The sequence below is a fragment of the Vipera berus genome (genome assembly GCF_964194415.1).
Source record: "Vipera berus genome assembly, chromosome: 5".
NCBI classification, from domain to species: Eukaryota; Metazoa; Chordata; class Lepidosauria; order Squamata; family Viperidae; genus Vipera; species Vipera berus.
In genome coordinates, this window is record NC_138207.1 from 24,544,412 (window position 1) to 24,568,674 (window position 24,263).

The 24,263-nt window shown below is 38.0% G+C and overlaps 2 protein-coding genes across 3 annotated transcripts in view; both read right to left on the reverse strand.

The window, feature by feature from the left end:
* Window positions 1–6,669, reverse strand: part of LOC308668524 (vomeronasal type-2 receptor 1-like) — a gene marked incomplete at both ends in the record, with an annotated part of 31,532 nt that extends 24,863 nt beyond the window's left edge. The window contains 2 exons of the mRNA XM_081328527.1: window positions 5,514–5,808; window positions 6,600–6,669. Coding sequence (XP_081184653.1) covers window positions 5,514–5,808; window positions 6,600–6,669 — 365 coding nt within the window. The remainder of the gene's footprint in view (window positions 1–5,513; window positions 5,809–6,599) is intronic.
* A 4,964-nt stretch (window positions 6,670–11,633) lies between these two features.
* Window positions 11,634–24,263, reverse strand: part of GMPS (guanine monophosphate synthase) — a 47,843-nt gene continuing 35,213 nt past the window's right edge. For both annotated transcript variants that reach the window (XM_081328636.1, XM_081328637.1), the window contains 7 exons: window positions 23,973–24,078; window positions 23,291–23,406; window positions 21,937–22,062; window positions 19,577–19,692; window positions 17,561–17,691; window positions 16,865–17,037; window positions 11,634–14,221 (listed from right to left, as the gene is read on the reverse strand). In XM_081328636.1, the coding sequence (XP_081184762.1) occupies window positions 14,120–14,221; window positions 16,865–17,037; window positions 17,561–17,691; window positions 19,577–19,692; window positions 21,937–22,062; window positions 23,291–23,406; window positions 23,973–24,078 (870 nt within the window). In that variant the 3' untranslated portion in view covers window positions 11,634–14,119. The remainder of the gene's footprint in view (window positions 14,222–16,864; window positions 17,038–17,560; window positions 17,692–19,576; window positions 19,693–21,936; window positions 22,063–23,290; window positions 23,407–23,972; window positions 24,079–24,263) is intronic.

A 24,263-nucleotide genomic window follows, 5' to 3' on the forward strand; every position in this document is an offset into this window, starting at 1 on the left:
AGAACTGGAGGGGACCTTGGAGGTCTTCTAGTCCAGTCTCCTGCTCAAGCAGGAGAACTTATACCATCTCAGACAGGTGAATGTCTAGTCTCTTCTTGAAAATCTCCAGTGATGGAGCTCCCACGATTTCTGGGGATAAGCTGTTCAACTGGTTGATTGTCCTCACTATCAGGAAGTTTCTCCTTAATTCCAAGTTGCTTCTCTCTTTGATCAGTTTCCAACCATTGTTTCTCATACTATAGCTGATCTCAAGTCCCCCCACCCTAAGGAAAATAGCAATAGCAGTAGCACTTAAACTTATATACTGCTTCATAGATCTTTTCAACCCTCTCTAAATGGTTTACAGAGTCAGCAGATTGCTCCCAACAATCTGCATCCTCATTTTACTGACCTCAGAAGGACAGAAGGCCGAGTCAACCTTAAACCTCTCAGAATCAAACTCCTGTAGTGAGCAGTGAGTTAGCCTGCAATATTGCCTTCTAACTACTGTGCCACCACAGCTCTTTGTAGATCAGGGTTGAAATGAGGGGTCCTTGATGATGTCACTTAGTTTGGGCAATGAAACATCTGCAAGAAAACAACCAAGCTCAGAGAGCACCAAGAACCTCTCAATCGCAAGTCCAGATAAAGGAGGAGGGTTAGTTCCCCCTGTTAAAGTACTATAAAACTGTACATGTTTTCATGGAAATGGACAAATCAAACACAGAAAATAAAAACTATGAACTCAGCTAACCCTGTGCTACATATATTCTTCTCTACTGGAATGCAGTCACCAATTTTTTTATTTGAATTAAAAATACCATAGGAATCCACTCACAGGGTTGGAATGAGTCACTTAACCCATCAGATCCAATTCTGTAGTTTGCAATCTTAATTTTAAATTTCTAAGTAAAGTATCCCCACTCCGCCCCCACTAAGTTTACAGAGTCAGCCTATTGCCCCCAACAATCTAGGTCCTCATTTTACGGACCTCAGAAAGATAGAAGGCTGAGTCAACTCTGAGTCAGTCAGGATTGAACTGCTGGCAGTTGGCTGAGTTAGCCTGCAATTCTGCATCCAACCACTGTGCTATCAGGGCTGCAGTGAAGAAGACCTCCGTATCTCCCTTGGTAATTAGTTCAGTTATCAATTCTACCTGTTCTCTTAAGGTGCAGAGAAAGTTTTTAAGGCTATTAAGGATCCTACAATGTAATATAATTATATAGTCACCCATTTCGTATACATGTCTTTGGTGTCTAACGATTACTAACAAAATAAAACAAAATAAAACAACAATCTTTTTTTTTAAAAAAACAATAGCATAGAGCAGGGGTAGGCAACCTCGGCTCTTTTATGACTCATGGACTTCAACTCTCATAATTCCTGAGTCAGCATAGCTGACTCAGGAATTCTGGGAGTTGAAGTCCATGAGTCATAAAAGAGCCGAGGTTGCCTACCCCTGGCATAGAGCAACTGCCAATAGCAGTCACAATGTTCCACATTCAAATCATGAAACAGACTTACCCACACTATTAGGATCCCAGATTAGATGGCTAACCCAGGTTTTTAATGCCTTGTAAAAGACCAGCAGGCCCGGGGCAAGTCTAATTCAAGGGGGGGATGATATTCCAGAAGACAGGTAGGAAAGCAAGAAAGGCTCTTTCCCTGAGTCACACTGCATGGCATTTTCTCACAGACAAGACCTGGTGCATGCCTCTCCAGCTGGATCTAACAGTATGGATAGTCACCAGTGGGGGAGACAGTCCCATCAGTAACTTGGCCTCAAGCCAAGAAAAGTTCTAAAGGTAACCACCCTCAATTTATTAGCTTAATCCTTGTGTTCATGTAATTGCTTGTGGAATTATTTTATTTCCAATTAGAATATAACAGAACAATCAAGGATATCACTGATCTTCTCTACTGCTTAATTTGGTATTAGAATCCTTGGTATGGCTATTAAGACAAACATGAAATTAATTTCTTAACTGAAATTATGGAGATATCACTTTTAATTCTCCTGATAACTTTGAGCTTATTTGTTTACCTCAACTGTGCACAGGAATGGAAATTAAGTTGATTAGTTACCATTGTTATATTAATTTTAAAGTTACTATTTAACAGCAAGTTCTGGGTTCTAACTTGTATATCAGTAGGAATTTGATTACTTTTCCAGAACCAAAGAGCTATGTCAGACATATCTGGATCTTATTGAACAAAAAAATTCTAGTTGATTCTTTATTTTCACGAGAAACTGCATAGTGGAGCAATTCTTATTTTAAAATGGCTGGTATTACTTTTTTATTTGGAACACATGGGCTCACAGTGAGATAATTATGCATACCGTAACTAAGTGTTACATAGTAATAACTTTAAATGTTTGAGATTTTACAAAAGGAGTGTAATTTACTTCAAAGGTTAAATGGCAATACATACAGCTGAAATATAAATACATATATACATTGTTTGACTCAATACTCTTGTGGCCTCTGAAATTCCAGGGGCCTTGAGACTATTACAGAAGTACTTTACAGGGACTAAGTTATTAATTTATTATCACAAAAAATTACAAAATGATGATAAAAATAAGACAAAATAAAAATGGGACAATATATAAGAAATTTGGAATAGATGAATCATAGACTCTTACATTGCATAATCAGTGGCTTGGGGGCTAAAGGAATGTTAGACGTTTTTTCTGACTTCAAAACTATTAACTGAGAAAATCTAGGAACTATTGGGCTCCTTGGATAATGTTTAGGAAAAGTTGGTTCTTATCCTTTCTACACTGAGATATAATAAATTTAAAGAAACTTGGGTAGATAAATTGTGGGCATGCCCAGTTACAATTCTTTATTTGTTAGCTATTACAACTATGGTTAACCAGGTTCTTGGAAGGCGGATGAAATTTTAGAAAGTTCAATTTTTACTTTTGCAATTTAGTGAATATTTCCACTTATGAAAAACTTGAATATGCTGGCTAATGCTGTGCAGTGAAACTGTGGGTATTCTGGACGGACCATGTCACTTCAAAGGAGGGTTATCTTTCTTAACACACACACACACACACACACACACACACACACACACAGAGAGAGAGAGAGAGAGAGAGAGAGAGGGAGAGAGGGAGGGAGGGAGGGAGAGAGACTTTATATCTGATTGTAAACACACAAAGTTGGACAATATTTGATATATAGAGGTCATATTTAATACTTTGGGAGACGCAACGTGAATCAGGCTCTGTCACACTCATGTCTCTGTTTAGAACTTTCTATTTATTCTTTAATAGCAAAAAGGGTCAAGTTTCCCTTTATAAACAGTGTTAAAGCCATTTTAATCTCAAAATGTGGACAAACCACAAGCTGCCAGGTTTTAGCAAACACGCCACTGAAATTCAGCAATGCAGTTGAGGGATAGCCATCTGGGGCACCTGTGGGGAAATGGAGCTTGTCGATCAGAAGGTTGGCAGTTTGGCAGGTCGAATCCCGAGTGCCACGTAGCAGAGTGAGTGCCTGTTACTCGTCCCTGATTACCTTGCTAGGCCCCAAACATGGGACAAATCTTATTTCCTGTTTCGGCCTAACCGAAGGCCATCCACAGGCAGTAGTCACAACAGTGACAGCTCATATTTGTATAAATCTTTTAGATTGCTAACAAAGAATTAAAGGGAGACTGATATGCATTTCAAACTTATTTGTTTTCATATATATATATATATATATATATAAAGATTGCATGTCTGTACCTTTTTGACCTCCTGGTTCCTGGTTTGGGGATTCCAAGCAGGCCTGAGAACTCTAGTAACCCATTCCTATCCTACAGGTAAGGGAGTCTATTTTTTTCGCATTAGTGGTTCCCATAAGCACATCAGCCCAAGTCATTCCAGTGGTCTCAATTGCATTGTTTTCTATGGCAAATGTTGGTCTATGGTTGTTTCTATGCCATTTGAATATTATCTAGTCTCTCATAAACTTGGCTCTCGTGAAATTTTGGTATGGTATATTCAGGAGTATCAGTGGGCTTTATCAGAAAAGCAGAACATCTCTTCCAATGATGTTTCTTTTACCTTTTCCCCACTGCAGAGTTGAAACATTCCTTCCCTCTTTCAGTCATCCTAGAGTTATATCACTGTGAAATTTGCTGTCCTAATTTTTGGTCCCTAACCTGTTTATAAACACTCTGCTTCAAGATACTAAAGTCATTAACTTCCCTCCAAGTAATGGATGACAAAGCATAATGGTTTTACAAATCTTGAGGTTACTTTTGAACACTATTGGTATAAAAAGGAAAACCACAGCTGATCACATTAGGATCAGAATAGCTAAATACAACTTGATGTTTGCAATAGTGACAAATATCTGTAGCTCGGGTGTAGGATTGAGGATGAAGGTTTGTTCTCTGAGCTTGTGGGTTGGTTTCTGAACATTTCATTACCAGGCTAGATAACGTCTTCAGCAGAGTTTAAGGGATGTCAGTGTTCTTCTGTTTATAAAGGCTTCAGGTGTGGGTGTGTCAAGTGAGGATCTGTGATGGTTTTTGTGATTGACCTACAACTAGCCTACGAACTCCTCAGAATCCAAACCAACAGCACAACCAACCAGACAGCACAGAGACCCTCAACCAACCCATGCAAGCCCCCTCTCCCACCAGCAGTTCACCTCCCAATTACCCTTACCTGATGTAACCTGCCCATCACAACGACCATCACAAGACTCACTGATAACTCACACCTGAAGCCCTTATGAACAGAAGAATACCAAAATCCCCTGAACTCTGCTGAAGATGTCATCTAGCCTGGTAATGAAATGTTCAGGAGCCAACCCACAAGCTCGGAGAATGAACCTTCACTTAAGGTTGCCTCACTCTTGCTTGGAAATGAGATGAAGAATACCTTGGGGGCATTCAAAGATAGTGTTTGAAGTAGACCTTGCCTGGTGCCCCATGATACCAACACCAAGATTTGGATTCAGGAAACTTTGTTCCAAATCTCTCTGAAGAGAGAGGATAATAGGACCAAGGAAACAAGTATCTACTGTACATCTGAAAACTGTCTCTTTCCCTGTGCCTCTTCTAAGGTGGATGGACTATTGGATGCAGGTCCAGTGTCCTGCATGCATGAGGCTCCCCTTTTCTTCCTTCCTTCTCCACCATCAACCCAACCACCTTTTAACTGTTAGCAAAAAGAAAGTCAAAATATGTGATCCTATTTGGGAAATTGCAAGAAAGAAGAGGTTTTTAAGAGAGATGGGATGTACTGAGAAAATAGAAGACTACCAAGAAGTCAGAACATATGACTAAGAAGCTGGTGAAGGGATGGAGCACCCAAAAATGTATGACAAGTTACATGACTGGGGGAGGGGGGTTGTTACCTAGGACCTCCTCAACTTCTACAGCAGCCCAGCCTTCCTCACTTCTCTTAAGCATCATTATTTGTCTTAGCTGTGACAACAAACTGCTCTGATTTCTATCTGACAACAACACTCCTTGTCTGATATAACTATTTTCCCCAAAGAATAGTAACAAAAGAAGTAGCTTACCCCTCACATTTTGGTGAATTTGGAGGCGTACTTGTTGGATCTTCTTCAAGGATGGTCCTGAAATGTATTGGAAACATGCCTCCTATAACGTGCATGGCTTCCTCAGCTTCTACATAGCCACGTAAATCAAATTTCCCCAGCAGTCGGCATTCTTCCTCCGGCTTATTTGGAGGCTCTGAAGCTGCTTTTCCTGGAGTGGGCACATGCTCCAATATGAAGAGAAACAATCCTATGTACAATAGCCACAATTTTTGACTGGCCATTTTAACTCCGAGCTGCTGGAAGAAAATAATAGCTGTTTTGAAAAAAAAATCAGAGGCTTTTATGAGGCGCTCTCATGTTTATGACTCGCCAGCCTATAAAGGAACAGGTGAATTCTCCAAGGACAGAGAAGTTGATTCTTCTTTGCTGCACAGCTGTCAAGATGCAAACTCAAGGCTGAAGAACTGAAGGGACAGGAAAAAGCCCATTTCTTTTCAAAAGGAAAAGAAAACATGCCTTCTTTTTTCCTTTATTTTATTCAAAACTAAGTCATTTGTACTATATCATATGTTTTTGATCTCCTGCAAATAAGTGTGTGTATGGATTGTGATTTGTGTTGTTTATATATCAATATTTGTGTTTGGATGTTGATCATTAATAATATCGAATATGATTGTGTGTGTGTGTGTGTGTGTACAATCATCCTTTTGAGGTATCACACAAAAATATTGCTGGTAAGGTCAAGAATCCTTACAGGCTTTACTCCTAGATTTACTTATAGGAGAATCAGGTATAAACTAATCCAGCTGCTCTCATCTGTCATGAAGACAATTCTCTCTCCTTTATTCATAATGCTTAAGCTTCAACAAAAGTTACATGCCTGGGTTGCCTCAATCCGTATTTTGGTAGCTGTCATTTAGTGCCATATATTGGTTTAAGTATGGATAAGGCTATTGATAAATTTGTCTATGACAATGTATTGCACTATTTATTGTTAAGTTAAAACTCACCTTTCATTCAGGAGTTCAAAGCTGTGTACACAGTACTTCCCTTTTTTGTTTTTCTCTCACCTCTGGAAGTAACGGATGGACTGAAGTACAATACCAGGTCCAAGTAACTCAGTTAACGTCTGAAGCTGGGGCTGGACCAAAAGCTGGGTTCTGACTGTAGCCATGCCACCCTTTATAGCAGGGTGTCCAACTTGGCAAATTTAAGACTTGTGGACTAATTTCCAGAATTCCTCAACTGGCATGCTTTATAGGATATTGGATTTCATTTTGCTTCACTTTCTGGAGTAATGTTGAATGTCAAGAGAATATTCAGAATTCCAAGAAACTGGAACAATGTTAGAGAATGGCACTGTTGTGAGGATTAGAAGACAGTCCACTACGCCTGAAGAAGGGAAATTGAAGGAATTAGGTATGTTTAACCTTGAGAAAAGATGACTGCAGAGGATTTGGCAGCATTCTTAGAAAAGCTAAAAAGTTGCAGAAGGTCAAGAGAAGGTTCCCTCTTGTTCTAGATGCAGGACATGGAATACTGTAATAAATTTAAGTTACAGGAAGGCAAATTTGATTAATACAGTAGAAAAGAAAAAGAACAGTTCAATAGTTCAATTACTCAGATGCCCGCTGGTTCACTTCCCCCTCCCCTTGCACTGCAGGGGACGATTTATTATCCAAAAGTAACAATTAAATTTTAACAAAATTGAGGCTACCTGCTTATTTTCTAGGGTGCATTGATATGGATTCTTCCACAGAGCAAAATCTTGGGCTGCTGGCCTAAATGTTCCTTCCAGCAATATGATCCTATCAGAATAGATGGGACATGACTGAGATTTCTAAAAAAAATACGATGATATGGAGAAATTATATACAGAAATATTTTTTATTCCTTCTCGTGATTGTAGAATTGATCTTGAATGATTGGAAGAAAATGCTTCTTCCCATAATGTGCAGTCAACACATGAAATTTGCTGTGTTGGAAGGAATTTTCACATTTTTTAACCCATCCACAAAGTAAAATTTGGTTTCTATGAAACTTAAGGCAAATGTTTCCCCTGTCCAGTTGTGTCGGACTCTAGGGCATGGTGCTTATTTCCGTTTCTTGGCTGAGGGAGCCAGCATTGTCTGAAGACATTTCCGTGGTCATATGGCCAGCATGGCTATACATTGAGGCCCATGGAACACTGTTACCTTCCCACCAAAGTGGTAGCTATTTATCTACTTGCATTTGCATGTTTTCAAACTGCTAGGTTGGCAGGGGCAAGTAATGAGCCTTTACCCTGTTACGCAGTGCTCAGGTCTCGAACCCTGGCTATCAGCTCTCCAGCTGACAAACTCAGCATCTTTAGCTTTTTCTGTCTAATTTTCAAATTGACAATTGTTGGGACATTTGCCCATTGCTGCTACTAGTGGCACAACTGATGGCAGCTTATTTATAGGCTGTCTGATCAGCTAGGTGAGGCTTTTTACTCTACATTCCAATGGATAATTCTATATTTTAATCAATGGTTATGTGTTTGTGAGAAAAAAAATCCTTAGGCTAACCTACCTGGCTGGGTTGTTGTGAGGTAGAAATGGTATTGCACTTCCATGCAACTCGAGCATCCTTCGGGTAAATGTTTGTTTAAAAAGTGATGCAAACATTGTATGACTTGCCACTACTTGTCTTTACCTTTTAGCAACATGAAACACCTGAACCCAGAGAGTTACAAAAGCCAGAGCAAAGCATCAGGGGATTCATCTGGCAAAGACAGAAACCTGGGCTTATTGCTCAGCATAGTTTTGATTCTACCTGAAAGGAATGTTCTTTACAATTACTATCTGCTTTACTTCTTTTAAAGCAATGTTTTTCAACCTTGGCAACTTTAAGATGTGTGGACTTCAATTCCCAGAATTCCCAAACCAACATGCCATCTGGAGAATTCTGGGATTTGAAGTCCACACATCTTAAAGTTGCTAAGGTTGAAAAACACTATTTCAGAGGAATGGGATAAGAGGATAAAACCCTTTTCCCCACATAGGCACCCTTCAGATTTGCTTAAAACTGCAGCTCCTAGAATCCTCAGTCACCATGCTATGAATTCTGGGAACTGTGGTGCTTGCACACCTGGAGGACACAAGAGGGAGGAAGCAGCAAAATCTAGCCCATGTGGATGCTATGGACTTATAGACAACCTGAACCAATTCACCAAGAAAGCAGTATAAACAACAGATTGCTTCATAATGTAATATTGCATTCTATCAGAATTCTTAGAAACCCAAAGCAGGTCAGCTCAATAAGAGACTAAGAGACAATGACTTCTTCTGAAACAGGATCTGCTCACACTGTGTTCAACCTTCTGACCACCCTATTTAGTCTCTAGGTTGAATTACTAAATGACACTGCATTGTGCAACATTTGAAGAGTTTCGTGATTTCGGACTATGCTGTTTTATTGAATTCAGTGGCACCTGCTGCAAGATCATTATGAATCTTCATTCTTGAAAATCCTTTTAGGATGGCAGAAAAAAGCTAGGCTAGGTATATACATTGTGCTAGGTCCTGATCTCGTGTTTTTTTTAAGTTGTTGTATAAACAATTGGCTGGGCCACCCAATCTGATCTTCCTGGAATATGCAATAATATTTAATTTCACATATTAAGAATGGAGGGTGGGGATTGATGGCTCTTCTGCCATCAGCTTTGCCAATGTGATCCCATTTTTTAATTTAAATGTGTGGCAGTGAAAGTTAAATTTTCAGGTAAAAAATCATAAAAATAAGATTTCAGTGTATGACTACTGTAGTTTTTGGACATATCTATCATACATATATCATTCCTTTTAATTCAGATCTCATGTAAGGAATGCCAAAAGGATAGCAGCTAAGATATAGCAGCTAAGATGAAATCATTAGTAGTGATGTATTTATATGAATCCCCACTTTTATAAAAGAGCAAGTGTGTTTATAAAGATCTAAGAAATCAAGAAAGATAATTGAGGATATATTTAATTAGTACAGATTGCCCAACTTCAGGACAAAATCAAAAATGGGATGGAGGAGAGATGGGATTAAGGATAAAATATACTGCTTTCAAGATTGCCAGTTTTTCTGGGGTGTTATTTCTTCCTAAGCAGTGAAAGTCTACTGCAGCGTTTGTTGAAACTCTTCCTTGAACATTTATCATTTACCTGGTTCACAAAACTATATTTATTTATATTGTGGCTTACTGGTATTAATATATTTTACTATCACAACTAAAAAACACAAGGTTTGTGTTTTCTATGATACCAATTTTAATTTGCCATTGTGATGGATGTCCTGGTATTCTCTTCAATATCTGAACAGTTGTAGTTTCCTCACTCTTGTTTTTAAAGGTTGTAAAATGTTGAGGAAGAATCTGAGCAGTTCTTTATTCAACATGACCATGTTTGTGGGAAAGAATCATGCATGCTAGTTAGCTTTAATTCTGCAAAATGCCATTATTAATTTTATTTGTCCCATTTCTACAAGAGGATGTTGCTGATTCTGAGTTCTTATAAAGCATTGTCAGAATTAGAATTAGGGTCTTAAGACTTTAAATTCAGCCACTAGCTGGTTCCAAATAGCACATTAAATGATTAAATTATGCAGAAAAACAAACAAAAAGAAACACTATAGTTTCTCTTTCAGGGAGAGAAAATAGCATCCAAAAAGAGAAACAAAAATGCAGCCTTTTATCTGCAGTAGCCTGCTTGGATTCTTCACCCCACTGGTGACTGACAGAATGAAGCCAATCTATAAAAAGTTATATAGAATGAATTTGGAAGTGATTAAGAGCCGAAGAGTGACCGTTTCAAAGATGAGGTTCATTAATCAAACCAAACACCAAAAGAATGTTTGTGAAATTCAGAATGACTTTAAAAACTACTCTATTTAATACTCCAGATCAGCAATTCAATTGACACCTCAATTCAATGTCCCGATTTATTTTTTGAAATAATAAATCAGAAGAAAGACTAACCCTCTCTTCATGGCACACATTTAATTAAAGCATTATGCAATTTATGACAGGCTTCCCCTCATGACAACAGGGCTATCTTGCCAGACATTAGCCTCAGGGACTTTATGTGCAAGAAGTTCATGTTTTTAATAGTATTTTTCAGTTGAGGATCAATTAGAATATACCATCCAGAACTGATGTAGTGGTCACTGAATTCTTTGGCATTATTGGATAATACATGTGACATACTCAAGCAATTTATTTATCTCGCCTTAGTTTTATAAATAACTCAAGGTGATAAACATATCTAATATTTCTTTCGTCTTCCGTTTCCCACATAACAACCTCAAGATGAGTTGGACTGAGAATGACTTAAGGTCACATAGCCGGCTTTCATGCCTAAGGTGAGACTAGACTCACAAGTACTGTTTCTAGCCTGGTGCCTTAACCACTAAACTGGCTGTACAGCTAGTCCTCGATTTATAAGTGTTCATTTAGTGAGTGTTCAAAGTTACAACAGCTTTTAAAAAAGTGACATATGACTTTTCACACTTACGACCATTGCAGTGTCCCCATGGTCATGTGATCAAAATTCAGATACCTGGCAACTGGTTCATACTTATGAGGGCTATTCTGGGGTCATGCGATCACCGTTTGTAGCCTTCTGACAAAGTAAACGGGGAAGTCAGATTCGCTTAACAACCGTGTTACTAATTTAACAATTGCAGTGAATCACCTAACAACTGTGGCAAGATACTGTAGGTCACTTCGAAATGACATTGCAAGTTTTGATACGTCTGGCTTAAGATGTTCCAGCATTTCAATATTCAAAAACTTTCCGCTTCCATCACCTCTGACTATACCGATCTTACCAGCAGAACAAACATCTCCACATTTTGCCTCACCTTCTTAAATGAGAATGAGGCATAAAAGAAACAGATGTTTTGAGAAGATGGCACCCTTTCAAACCACCCATTCAACATATTGAACAGGAAAGCCTTGCAAACTAATGTTTCCACCCATTAGTACCTTAGTCAGAGGAGCCCATTTTCAACTAGGTTGAAACCACAACTTTCAAAACTTCTACCGGTGTCTAAAATCTGACTTAGAATGAGAGAACACAAGGAAAAAAGAATGCATCAGAAAGAATGATGAAAGAAAATAAATCACAGAAGTATCCAAATGGGTTCACCTTTATTTGAGGATAAAAATTAAGGCTGACAGTACTTTTTATCATTTACAGATTTTTTTTAACTGAGAGTTTTAGGAATAATTCCCTATACAATTGTCTTTGAAAACAGTTGACATGTCTTACTGAAGACTAGAGGGCAAACAAATCTAGCAAGGGTGTCTGCATTCATAAGCTACAGGTTATACATTCCCTCCTGGACCACAACAAGCCTGTTTTATGCAGCTGGTTTTGATTACAGGAATCAATACTATGAAATACATTCAAGACTTGGAAGCCTGTCCATTTAAGTGTACTCCACATTTCATTGCCTGCATAATCCCAGTAATGGATTTAAGAGAAAGAAATCTTTTTTCTGTATTATACTAGTCATACATAAAGAGTCCCTTTTCTGTACAACACGGATAACTTCATTTAAACAATTTACCTATGCACCTTTATATGTTTATTTTTGTCTCTAGTATAATATTTCTTGTAAAGGTTTCCAAACTCCACTTTATTCATGTATCCAACTTAAAAATAAGTACATTTTCTTAAGAAAACAAACTTAATAAATTTACTAATCTAAAACCCATAGAACTTGACAATATGTGCATATCTATAGTGAATATGAAAACAACATTTTAACTCCAACTGCAAACTTCATTATTTAAGTTAAAACTCTGACTCTTCTGACTGTAACTAAGCTTCTTTTTCCCAGGCTATACCTTAATTATGGTAAGTCTGAATTTTAAGCTAGCTTAAAACATTGAAACCAGCCAAAATTTTGCTCTCCAAGCCCTAAATATAAAGACACATGAACAGAACTGGAAACATCCCTTAAACTTGAATGACTAGGAAGCATTCCCTCAATCATTTCTGAATTACTATTCCCCACCGAAGATAGGGAATGAAGTTGTTACTACTCAATAGATATAACATTTACTCAGGACTTTTCCTAGAGAATAATTTGGATACAGATCGTGGATTGTAGGTAGATTGGACATCATGAACACTACTCCTACCCTTTGTACTGTCACTGCAAGATCTTGAGAACGTTGAAGAAATTGCAAATAATTATGTGGCACAGCAAACTAGCTGGTAGAGCAAGAGAAGCCTGCAATTTATCCAGGTTCTTTAATCCAATGGAATAAATCAATAGTGTGTGGCTAGCATCATTCTTTCAATGTTAGTTTCTTTTGCATTGTTTTAGGCAAAATCTCATAGTTTGCATTAATTTGCAATGCCCAGAATGAGTCACAAAAGCTATGGCACGTGTAGAAGAGTCAACTCATAGTAACTTGGTATTTCCTCCGTTCTAGTTTCACAAACAAAATACTAAGACACAGTTTTATTTTGATTCAGGTTCAATACACTGGATGTAAAAGATAACTATATTCACGTTTTTTGACTTACAGTAGTTGTAACCTATTCAACAAATGGTGTTAATAGAACCACTAATTCATTCTCAAGTTTACCAAGATGGTTTTAAATATGAACGATATAGAAATCAAGCTAATATTTAAACACAGCTTGGTAAAAGTTTTTGAAATGCAGCATTTCCTCGCTTTTATTAGGAAGCCTCACATAAACAGAAAGCCAAAAGATTTGACTAAAATAAAAATGTAAAAAAGAAAATAAGTCTATAATCCAGCAATTTTGATGGCTGCTGTGATAATTGTCGCTGTGTTTTTCCCCAAGCGGTGAGTTTTAAACTTTTATAGATTATTCATGTTTGTTTCTCTTGTAACTGATTAAATGTATATTAAATATAGATAGTAACTACATAACGTGGGAAGACATATGATTTAACATCCTTTAAAAGCTATTTGTTTTGAAAATATTAAAAAGTGGGGAATGGGGGTGGTGGGGTGGGGTAGAATATAGTTCTTATCTGGATATATTTCTTGAATACATCAACACTTATTGCCATGAGCTTAAAATGCCAAATGATATGGAACAGGTACTACAATATACAGAAAATAAATATACAATAATCTACAATTCAACAATACTCACTACTCCATTTGGCAAAATATTTATTTATAATAAATCTGTTTCAAAAGCAGTTGGTCACTTTTTTCATTTTACATTATTAATAGCTCTAACAATGGGGTCGGTGAATGTAAATAAATCGTCTCTTTTTACACAGTATACAAAAAAAAAGAGACATTGAAATGACATTTAACAGTAAATACACAAAAAAACCGGAAGAGGCTGTAAGACAAAAAAGGCAAAGCAATATGATTCTGTTTGCACGTAGGCAATGCTGCCGTAAATTATTTACCCGTACATGTCCTCAGCCCCATTTAGCTGACTTCCCCCACCCTCACTCTTAATTTGCAGATTATGTTCCAGGAGAGAAAACAGTAATCACATAAGATGTAGCAGCCGCTCCAGTCACTCTTTTCACAGTACTGCATGTCAACACTGGGAATGGTTTCTGATATAATTTAAAACTGCATACAGTACTTTCAAAGGGGAGGAAAGTAATTACTCCCATTCAGTCGTTCCTGGGGGTTTCGAAGTCAAGTCATACATCACCCGGGAGATGCCAGGAATCTTCTTAATCTCTGTCACCATCTTCAACACCACCTATGTTTTAAACAGCCAGCAAGAAAGAGACATCAAAGGACATAAATGACAGTGTCCCCAGTTGGAAGAAGGGACGTGGTGAGAAAGAAGAGGGAGACAAAATAGGATGGCAGATTAGTATGAAATCAATTAATTCAAATGTTCTGCCTCATCTTCCAGAACAGAATGGAAGGAAGCCAAAATGTCCAAGTGTTTCCTTTTTTAATGTATTAATCTGCAAAAAGGCAAATGGCTTGCAGAGGAAAAACAGACATCTAACTTTGGTCTTACCTTCCTGTGAGATTTGTGTTTCATTCTTTGCTAATGCCAGCTACTCATTTCTCCACATTCTAAGCTCTAATTATAAGATTATAATTCCCTTTACTTGTTTTATAGCTCAAACATATAGGTGGATTTTTGTGTGTGTTTGTATGGCTTTGAAAATGCCACACAGAATTATCATTAAGCCCTAATGTAAAGAACTGCTGCCACAGACCACACATCTCTGTATAACTTTCAGCAACTGCTTTGTGTTATTTATTCCTAGCAGCAACTGATCTCGGCTCATTGTGAAAAAAATGATAAACAGAGTCAGACTTCGTTAGTATCTCCAATGAAGACCATCATAATGCAATGAAATATCACTTCAACACTGTTGCTAAGAAAATTGTGTATACTTGTTCACTTAATCAACAGGAGTTGAACTTTACTCAAAGAAATCTTAACCCTTTAAATTAATTGTAGCTTCATGTTTGCTACTGCAAACAATCATCTTTGATGGAGTTAGGCACAGATAAAGGCTAGTAACAATAAATATAGTAAGATATTTTTCCTCAATATGATGTCCTCTCTCATCTATCTATCTATCTATCTATCTATCTATCTATCTATCTATCTATCTATCTATCATTTCCATAATCCTTGATGAAATCAAGCATTGCTACCCTTGCTAGATATTCTAGGACTGGAAATTTAAAAAAGCCAGAGAACTCATAGCCTTTAGATCACATCTTCTTAGAGCAATGTCTTTCCATATGTGGACTGCCATATTTAAGAGCTAACATTTTTGTTTAAACAAAAAAGTATGTTTGGCAATTAAATTTAGACAATCAAGTATGCCCAAGCCACATAGGTTTTATTCTACTGCATTTAAAACATTTGTAACATTTATTTCAATCCCAGATTCAAGCCTATATATGGTTCTGAGATGACACCAATCACGCTCTTGGATGGCCCCTATGAGGAACAAGATGGGGAGAATGGGTCCATTCCTGCTCGTTGTGACTTCTCAGTGGCCTTCAGTGCCATTGAACATGCTATCCTTCTGGACTGGCTTCAGGGGTTAGGGATGGGCAGCACAGTGTTGTGCCGGTTCTCCACCTTCTTCCAGGGTCAGTTCCAGTTGATATAGATAGGTAGGGAGAGATCCAACTCACCATCCCTACTTTGTGGGGTGTTGCAGAGCTCAGACCTCTCTCCTCTCTTATTTAAAATCTACATGAGGCTGTTGGGTAAGGTGACAGTTTTAAGTGAGATATCATCAATATTGTGATGATACCCAGCTTTCCATCTCCATTCTAGGCTGCCCGAGTTATGCCATGGATGTGCCTGGAGGCTATTTGGGCCAGGATGGAGTACAATGGGCTTTGGCTCAACCTAAGGAAGACTAAGTGGCTTTGGATATTTGGGTTTTCTGTTACTAGGGGCTTTTCCACCTCTGGCCCTGGAAGGGATGGGATGGAACTGCCTCAAGACAGATCTAGTGTGCAATCTGGGGTTTTCTTGTATTTGTGGCCCCTACTGGAACATCAGATGGTAGCTGTGGCTAAAAGAGCCCTTGCGCACCTTTGAGTTGTACATCAATTGCACCCATTCCAAGACTAGGACGCTCTATTGACTGTAATTCATGCTCTCATAAACTTCCATTTGAAGTACTGCAATAGGGCTGCCTTTGAAGAGCATTTGGAAGTTTCAGCTGGTATAGAATGCTAGTTGCATAGGTTGTAAAAGGTGTCGGCTGCTTAGCACAGATAACAACACTGCTTCAGGGCTGCACTGGTTACCAGTGTTTTTCTAGGAGCAATTCAAGGTGCTGGTTGACACCTTTAAAGCCCTTCATGGCTTGGGACCAGGCTACCTGAGGGCCAGTCTTCTATCCCTTGTTTCTACCCATCCCATTTGGTCCAGCAGGATGGCCATGCACTGGGTCCCATCAACCAAGCAATGTCAGCTAGATAAGCCTAGGAGAAATGCCTCCTCTGCCGTAGAGAACTGACCTCTGTCTGACCTCTGGAACATTCAGCCTCCAGAGATTAGGATGGCCCAGATCCTGATGGCCTTTTGGAAGGCCTTGAAGACCTGGCTATGTTCCTAGGCCTGGGGGCCCTAATATGTGAAGGGTTCCATTTTCTGGTTACGTTGATACTGATAGATTATAATAAATCTTGGCTGCTATTTGTATTTAATTTCTTTTTGTATTGTGTTTCCATTTATTTGTTTTATGATTGTTTGTCGCCCACAGCCAATAATTTGAGATATGTGACTAAATAAATTGAATAAATTAAGTAAATAAGTATTGTTATACATTTAAAACAAAAAAAATAAGATATTTTCTATTCTAACAGAGAAATCAAAGGCAAGTTTAATTTTCTAAATGCCATTTACCTCTTCTGGTATCTCATTGCCAGGAGTAGCTGCAATGCCAGTCATGAAATCACTTGTAATGAAAGTTCGAATAACCACGGATCTTTGACAGGATGGCTGTTTCTGCAGGGGATCTCGGTCAAAATGTAATGGTGTTAAGATGATTGGCATCTGGCTGATTTTTCCAGAATAACCTTGAATAAAGGAACAAAAATCAACAAAGTATGTACTGGCTAGAAGGTAGCCTTTAGGTGATTTGGATTGATCTGGAATTAATTGATATTTGGACATGAACCCACCAGAAAATCCCAGCTTTGTAGGCTAGAATTGGGAAATGGTATGAAATGAAATGCCTAGAAGATAATGGCAAAAACTCTTGCTGAGAACACTACATTGCTCTGTCACCAAGAGTTGGGTTTGATTCAACAGGTATTTTATTTATACTGGCTTATAGAAAAAAACATACTATTAGGTGGAGATACTGAGGTCAACATGGAAAGAAAACTTAAGGGAGGACTAATGGAATACCTTTTTTTGCACAGCGATCATGCAAAACAAATACCAACTTCTTTATTATCATCTGCTTCAATACTTACGGCATTTCACAACAATAAAGAAGGAATTAGACACTCTATTCTACTACGCTTTCGTAAAATATTTGCTGGGACAGATGTTGCAGATGCAAAGCACCACACAAAAGAAAGCTATCACACTAACCGGATTCCCTGAGAATATTATGAGCCTCGAAATCAGCCTGCCGCAATGTGCTGAGAACTCCCGTCGTCAAGAAAGTGGGAGTAACATCGGTGGGAGGTTCTTTGACTGGTGGCCCAAACACATAGACAACCCTAAGAGGAGGGAGAGAAAATCTATGAGACAAAGTGCTCTCTGAGTTTGCTGGAGATAGACAGCCTTTTGGGGTGGGAGGTACCTTTGGATTTTTCTCAGTATGTGTAGGATATAATCTCAAAATGCTGTGGAAAATCTGCCTGTTGACAGATTTGTGAATCTTTCTGTGCCTGTTATTTTTTAAAAAGACAAAAGGTTTCCAACTCTAGGGGACGGTGCTCACCTCCATTTCCTAGCCAAGGGAGCCAATGTTGTCTGAAGATGCTTCTGTGGTTATGTGGCCAGTATGACTATATGCCAAGGCACACAGAATGCTATTACCGTCCCATCAAAATGGTACCTATTTATCTACTTGCATTTGCATGCCTTGGAACTGCAAGGTGGGAAGGAGCTGGGGCAAAAACAGGAGTTCACCCAGTCATGTGATGCTTGGGTCTCAAACTGCCCACCGTCCAGTCAATACATCTAGATTCTTAACTGCTAGGCCATCGTGCCTTCTGGGCCAAAGATATCTGCAAATAAATCTGATGGCCAGAAGTTGGTGATTTGCTTTAAAGCATGCCAGATTGTTAGACAGACAGCCTGTGGGTGCTTGAACACATTTTAAATTAAAATACTTTTTTTAAAAGTCACAGGGAACAGGGAACCTGCTGAGCATAACATGCTAAATGAAGTTTCTAGGGAAATGGTGATACCTGATGACATTATGTTGCCTATCCCTGTATTAATCAATAATGCATGGAATTGGCTAAATATATCTTTGTTCAAACAATGCATCTAAAAGTTATAGTATCTTTAAGATTACATGTAGTTCCAAACCTTTAATCATGCAAAGCTTGTCTGCAGCTCCAGTAAATCAAAGAGACATATTTTCAATAAAAGCCCATGTATTTTTGTATCTCATTCTGAAAATACAGACTTGCTTTCAGAAAGCAAGTAATTCATGCTTCCTGTTACATTTTAAAGCGTCTGATAAAAAAAGAGTCATGCCTCCAATTCACAGGAGTAGTGTTCCTTAACTTTTTGCAAACCAGAAATGATGCATTTATATTGTAAAATATAAAAATAACACCCCTCCATTACTAACAATTACATGACCAATACATATAAAACATAAAACTGCAATAATGCAATAAACTATCAACAAGACTGGATAGTTCTCTTGTCAAATTACCAAAAAAAATAGTATGTCATGGAATTATATTATAAATCAGAAGCTAGGGTTTCGACTCTTCTTGTTATTAGTATTCTAAAACAGGGCACCTTTTCACCCATTGTACCACTTTTAGGATATGGCAACTTCCAAGTACCACCAGTTGCCTAGCAAGGTGTCAAAAACTTGCCCTGTCCGAGGTTTTCATTGCTGTGAGCATTTCTGTTGAGGATTGGCAGCGGGGGTGGGGTGGGGTGGGTGTTTGGTTTTTATTCCCATCTGTTGGGTGGTTGCAGCAGGTTTTGCTCACTTCACATGACCCTGGGACACTGTGACCATACATTCCAGCTGACTGGCGCTTCTTCTGGGCTCAGCAGAAGCGCCAGGATCAGCGCTGAGCTCCAGCTGGAGCCTGGCACTGATCCTGGCGCTTCTGCTGAGCCCTGACAGCCCTGCAGCTCCAGCCATCTCTCGCTCAGGCTTGTGCGGTGCTACCACCAGTTCAGCTCATTCCCCTCCCTGCTACCACTTTTCTAGGATGGTCGTGTACCACCTGCCAATGTACTACAGATGGTACCCATACCACTGGTTGAAAAGCCCTGTTCTAAAAGGCATATAGGAAAAGTAAAGTATTTTTATCTGCTTCTTACACATAAATTTTTCCCCAGTGACCCCCCAGTGACTCCTAGATAACAAAGTATTAATGGTCTATGTAGTGATGGACATATTACCGATTTATGTTGTGACACATCCGTGGTATGAGTCTGGCTAGGAACATAAGGGACTCCCAAGGCGGAGCACCTTTACTGGAGATTCCACATACATAGCTATAAGAACGACCATCACCCTATGAAATAGCAACACAAGAACACAACTTTTAAACATTTACAACAATATGTATTGGAATCAATAACTCAAGCCAAAGAAGTGCTTGGACAAGGCTATATAGATACTCTCACATAAGCCTATCCCCAGATAAGCTGACTCTTGAATTTTTAACCAAAATACCATGAAAAATGCACCACCCACAATCAAGTCAGCCCTTAAAATCTTCATATTTTTTAATGTCCACAATTAACTTATCCATGGGTTGTGCGCATTTCTTATAGTAGTTTGATTAAAACTTCAAGAGTCGGCTTATCTGGAGATGGGCCTATACATGACTATATATAGGATACATAGGTCCTTTAAAAAAGTATTACCTTATATACTCGTGGATAAGCCCATCCCCAGATAAGCCCTATTTTGGGGGTGTATTTTGGTACCTTAAAATCTCAGCTTATCTGCGAGTAGATATGGTAGTTACCTGTTGGATATGCAGCTCAGCCACTTTTTACAGCCAAGTTCACACTCTTGAAATGTGAAGGCAAACACTTGAACAATGGTACATCTTTTCTTGATTTTCAGTAGAAAATTATTTAATTGATTTCAAGTGTGAAGCCTCTAATAGAATTAATGCACCTACAAAACACATTTTAAAAGCCCTCAAACCTGGAAAAAAGAGGAAAAAGCACGTCAAAAATTCTAATTACACCTTCTTAGGCAACATCTTAGTGCCACAGCCCTATTGGGCATGGTTCTTGACAATTAAAGTAATAACTGTAAGATGTTGTCCTAAGCTGTGAAAATATTCCTTGCTTGCAGAGACAGAGGCATTACTTTCAGCTGCAGTAAGAAAAGCAATGTATTACAGATGCGAAAATTTCTGCAATTCAGTCATGCTGGCTAGAAAGTCTGAAATTAGAAATTCTCACACATATGGAAGGCACCAGGCTGGAAAAGTCTGGGCTCCTCAAGTCTTAACAGAGGACAATTCTTAAGAAGGTCTGTATATTGGACAATGGGTACTGATAGGATGGAAAGCTAGAACTTTCCATTATTCTGTCCCAGAAGCCTTCCCTGACATCAAATTGAAATATTCAGTGCTGAAGGATATAACTTACACCTAGATGCCCAGATCATAATCCACACCTTACAAAGAAAAAGAAAATTCAAAATAAAATAAAATGCTCTAAATAGATCATAAGATTACAGCGGTGATCATTCTCTTCCATAATCTCCAGGAAGATAAATGATATATTTCAAAATTAATATTACAAATAGCAAGATTCTACAAAAATGTAACTTGATGAACATAACCTGGAGGATTGATGAGAGTTAAAGTTTAAAAGAATGCTTTAACTTTAAAAAGTAAGACTTTAGCACAACATAGAAATAAAAAAGGCCTACTACAAATCCCTGGCTAAATGTTTAATTTATGTCTACAGAGCAAATTATGAAGCAAAAGTTCCTCTTTATATATTTAATGAAATGAATGGTGCTTATCTCAGAAAAGTGACTCTGAAAAATTAAAACAAAAATCACAATGGGAAACCCTTAATGCCCAAGGTTAAAATAATAAGCCCCAATCACCACACACACAAACACAAACACACACACAGACATACACACACAAAGACGTATCAACAAGAGCAGACCTCACCTAACCTCTTGACCTGAACTTCTGGAGAAACAGCCAGTTGTTCAGAACCTTGCAAAAGACCAATAAGATTGAAGCTATCCAGATTTTCAGGAAGGGGAGTTTCATAGGGTTGCAACTTTCCTTTCAGTCAGAGGCTATGGAGATCAATGGTATTCCCATGCCTTTTCCAGCCTTGGTTACAGATACAGAACTTGGAGGAATCCTGCCAAGTTCTATATCTCAGTCTCAAAACAGAAAATGTTTCTATCTGCAGCAGAGAAGTACTGATCTATATGACTGTGCACATGACTCAGGACACCTATCTCTTCTACCAATGCCTGGTATGAGTGGCTGGCTGGCAAATAACATTTATAACATCTTGATAATCCTTCTGTATGTCATATATCTACTATTCCCAGACTTTGCAAAGTAACCTTTTAGATATTTTGTACTCTTTTTTTTCTTGACTATGTTTAATGGCTTCTCTTTCATTTTATGGTTACTCTTCAACTTTGGTCTCCTTCCTAAGGAGATTTTATTTAGAATTCAGTTTTTTTAAAAAAAACCTTTGCAACATCTATTGTTTTCCCTATTTTTATATATTTTTGCCACAGACCCAGCTTCACCAACCTGGACTCCCACTGTTTTGATTGGCAGCAAAAAGGCATTTAATGAATGCAGACTTGTGATCTCCATCAATTTCTCCTGGTCTTCTTCAGGTGTACATGCTTTGACCCTCTGTAGCAGTGTGTGAGGCTAGACAACAAAGCAATTAATTCTACGTATTATAAAAGGTTAGTTGGCTATGCATCCCTAGCAAACACAATAGTTGAACTTAAAAGTTACAAAGGATTATAATATAAAGGAGGATGAAGGGATAGATTTTAATATTCTTTAATAAATAATCACTCTGGGAGCTACTTTGAAAATAGGAACAAAGGTTAACAGCACAGGTAAAACCTGCTTCGGACCTTTGATGTGCATACGAATAGTTATGGTTTTCTACCAAAATCTTTCAAAGGATTAATGTATTGTATACATGTATTGTAAGCCACCCAGTGTCATTTCATTTCATTATAGAGCCTTGGTGGAGCAGTGGGCTAATGCCTCCTTAAGTAACACCAGCTGCCTGCAATTATTGCAGGTTCGCCTCCCACCAGGCTCAAGGTTGACTCAGCCTTCCATCCTTCCGAGGTAGGTAAAATGAGGACCCAGATTGTTGGGGGCAATAAGCTGACTTTGTAATAATGCCGCTTGGGGTGTGTGTGAAAGCCCTAATAAGCAGGCATATACATAGAATGAAGGCTACTGCTAAGCTTGTAAGCCGCCCTGAGTCTTCGGAGAAGGGCGGGATATAAATGGGATTAAAATAAATAAATAAATAAATAAAATGGGCAGCAAATAAATTTAATAAATATATAATTATAACAGTATGCCTTTCTGCCAGTTGGGAAAAGTTGAAATTAGGATTGCCAAGCTAGTTTAGCATATCATTTATATAGATAGACACATTAAAAATGTAATTCAACATCAACATTTAGAAAGATGTGACAGTCTATTTATGGATTCTAGGAATCATATGCAGTTATGGCTCTTCTTCTACTTTGTATTTCTACTTTTGCCCTGTGAACCGCCCTGAGTCCTCAGGGAGAAGGGCGGTATATAAATATTATTAAATTAAATTAAATTAATTCTTTTTGTGTATTTTTTTACTCAAGTAGTGATGACTAACTAGAGAAAGTGATAGCCAATATAACAAAACTGCATCAAAAACTGTAAGAAAAAAAGAAAGAAAAACATGGGGCAAAAAGTGAGGAAATATCAGACAGGATATAAGAAAGCGGCCTGAAAATATTTCAGTCAGGCCTTAAATTATTTCAAATACTTCGAATTCTAGCATAAACGTAAGGAAAATGAAAAAAAAAATAAAGAGAAAGAAAAGAATTTATACCTGGTGCTAATTTGTATTAGTAACTAGTATTACCTTTTTAACACTTGCAGAAAAGTCTGCTATGATTTTCAAAATGTTATTAGTTTCAGGGAAATCTTTGCAAACATATGGTTCTTCAGCACAGATTACTCTAATGGCAAGGCCAGGACCTAAAAGGCAAAAATGGAATACTGTAACATCATCTGTAGCAATGTGAAGATGTTTCAGAAATATAATATGACAGCAACTAAGAGTAGGGTAACCATCATTCTCACAAAGCAATTCAGCAAAGGGTTTGCAAATATATAAACACGCCTATCATGTCTGAAATGCATCAGAAATACTAAGAACATTCACTAAAAATGAGATAGGAGGCGGGCTGTGTACCCAGCTTTCCTTCCTATTTCAAATACTACTTCTCCCCTTACTCTCCTATCTAGCAATATTCTGATCCTGTTGTTCTATTCCCCTCCCCCTTTTTTCCCTCCGTGTAATTCTGCTTCTTTTTCTACGCTTATAAGTTAACTCTAGAATTTACAGGAGGGAAAGAGAAATAGATACCTATAAAAAAAACTAAATAATTTGTAAAATGTGGCTTTTTCAGTGGGTGCTTGGGAAAAAATAAGATTTTTTTTAAATAGATGGGTTTCAATTCCCACATGGCCCTTTGGAACGTCTTAGAATCAAGAGATTCTATTATTCTTCTAAGTGTTTATAAATTTAATTAATTTTATACCTGGGAATGGATGTCTGGAAACTACTTCTTCAGGCAAACCAAGCTCTCTCCCAAGCACTCTTACTTCATCCTTGTGGAAATCTTTCAGTGGCTCTATTACTTTTCCCTGTAAGGGAAAACAGTATGATTTACATTACGGAACCCATTTTTAAATAGCATGTACTTAATAACAAAATTCTAATGTATTACTGCTAATAAGATTATCATTTCAATCTTGCATTTACAATCCCAATAAAATATCAGCAAAAGCAAAAATAGGGAAGTGATTCAAACAGCTCTATTTGTAACACC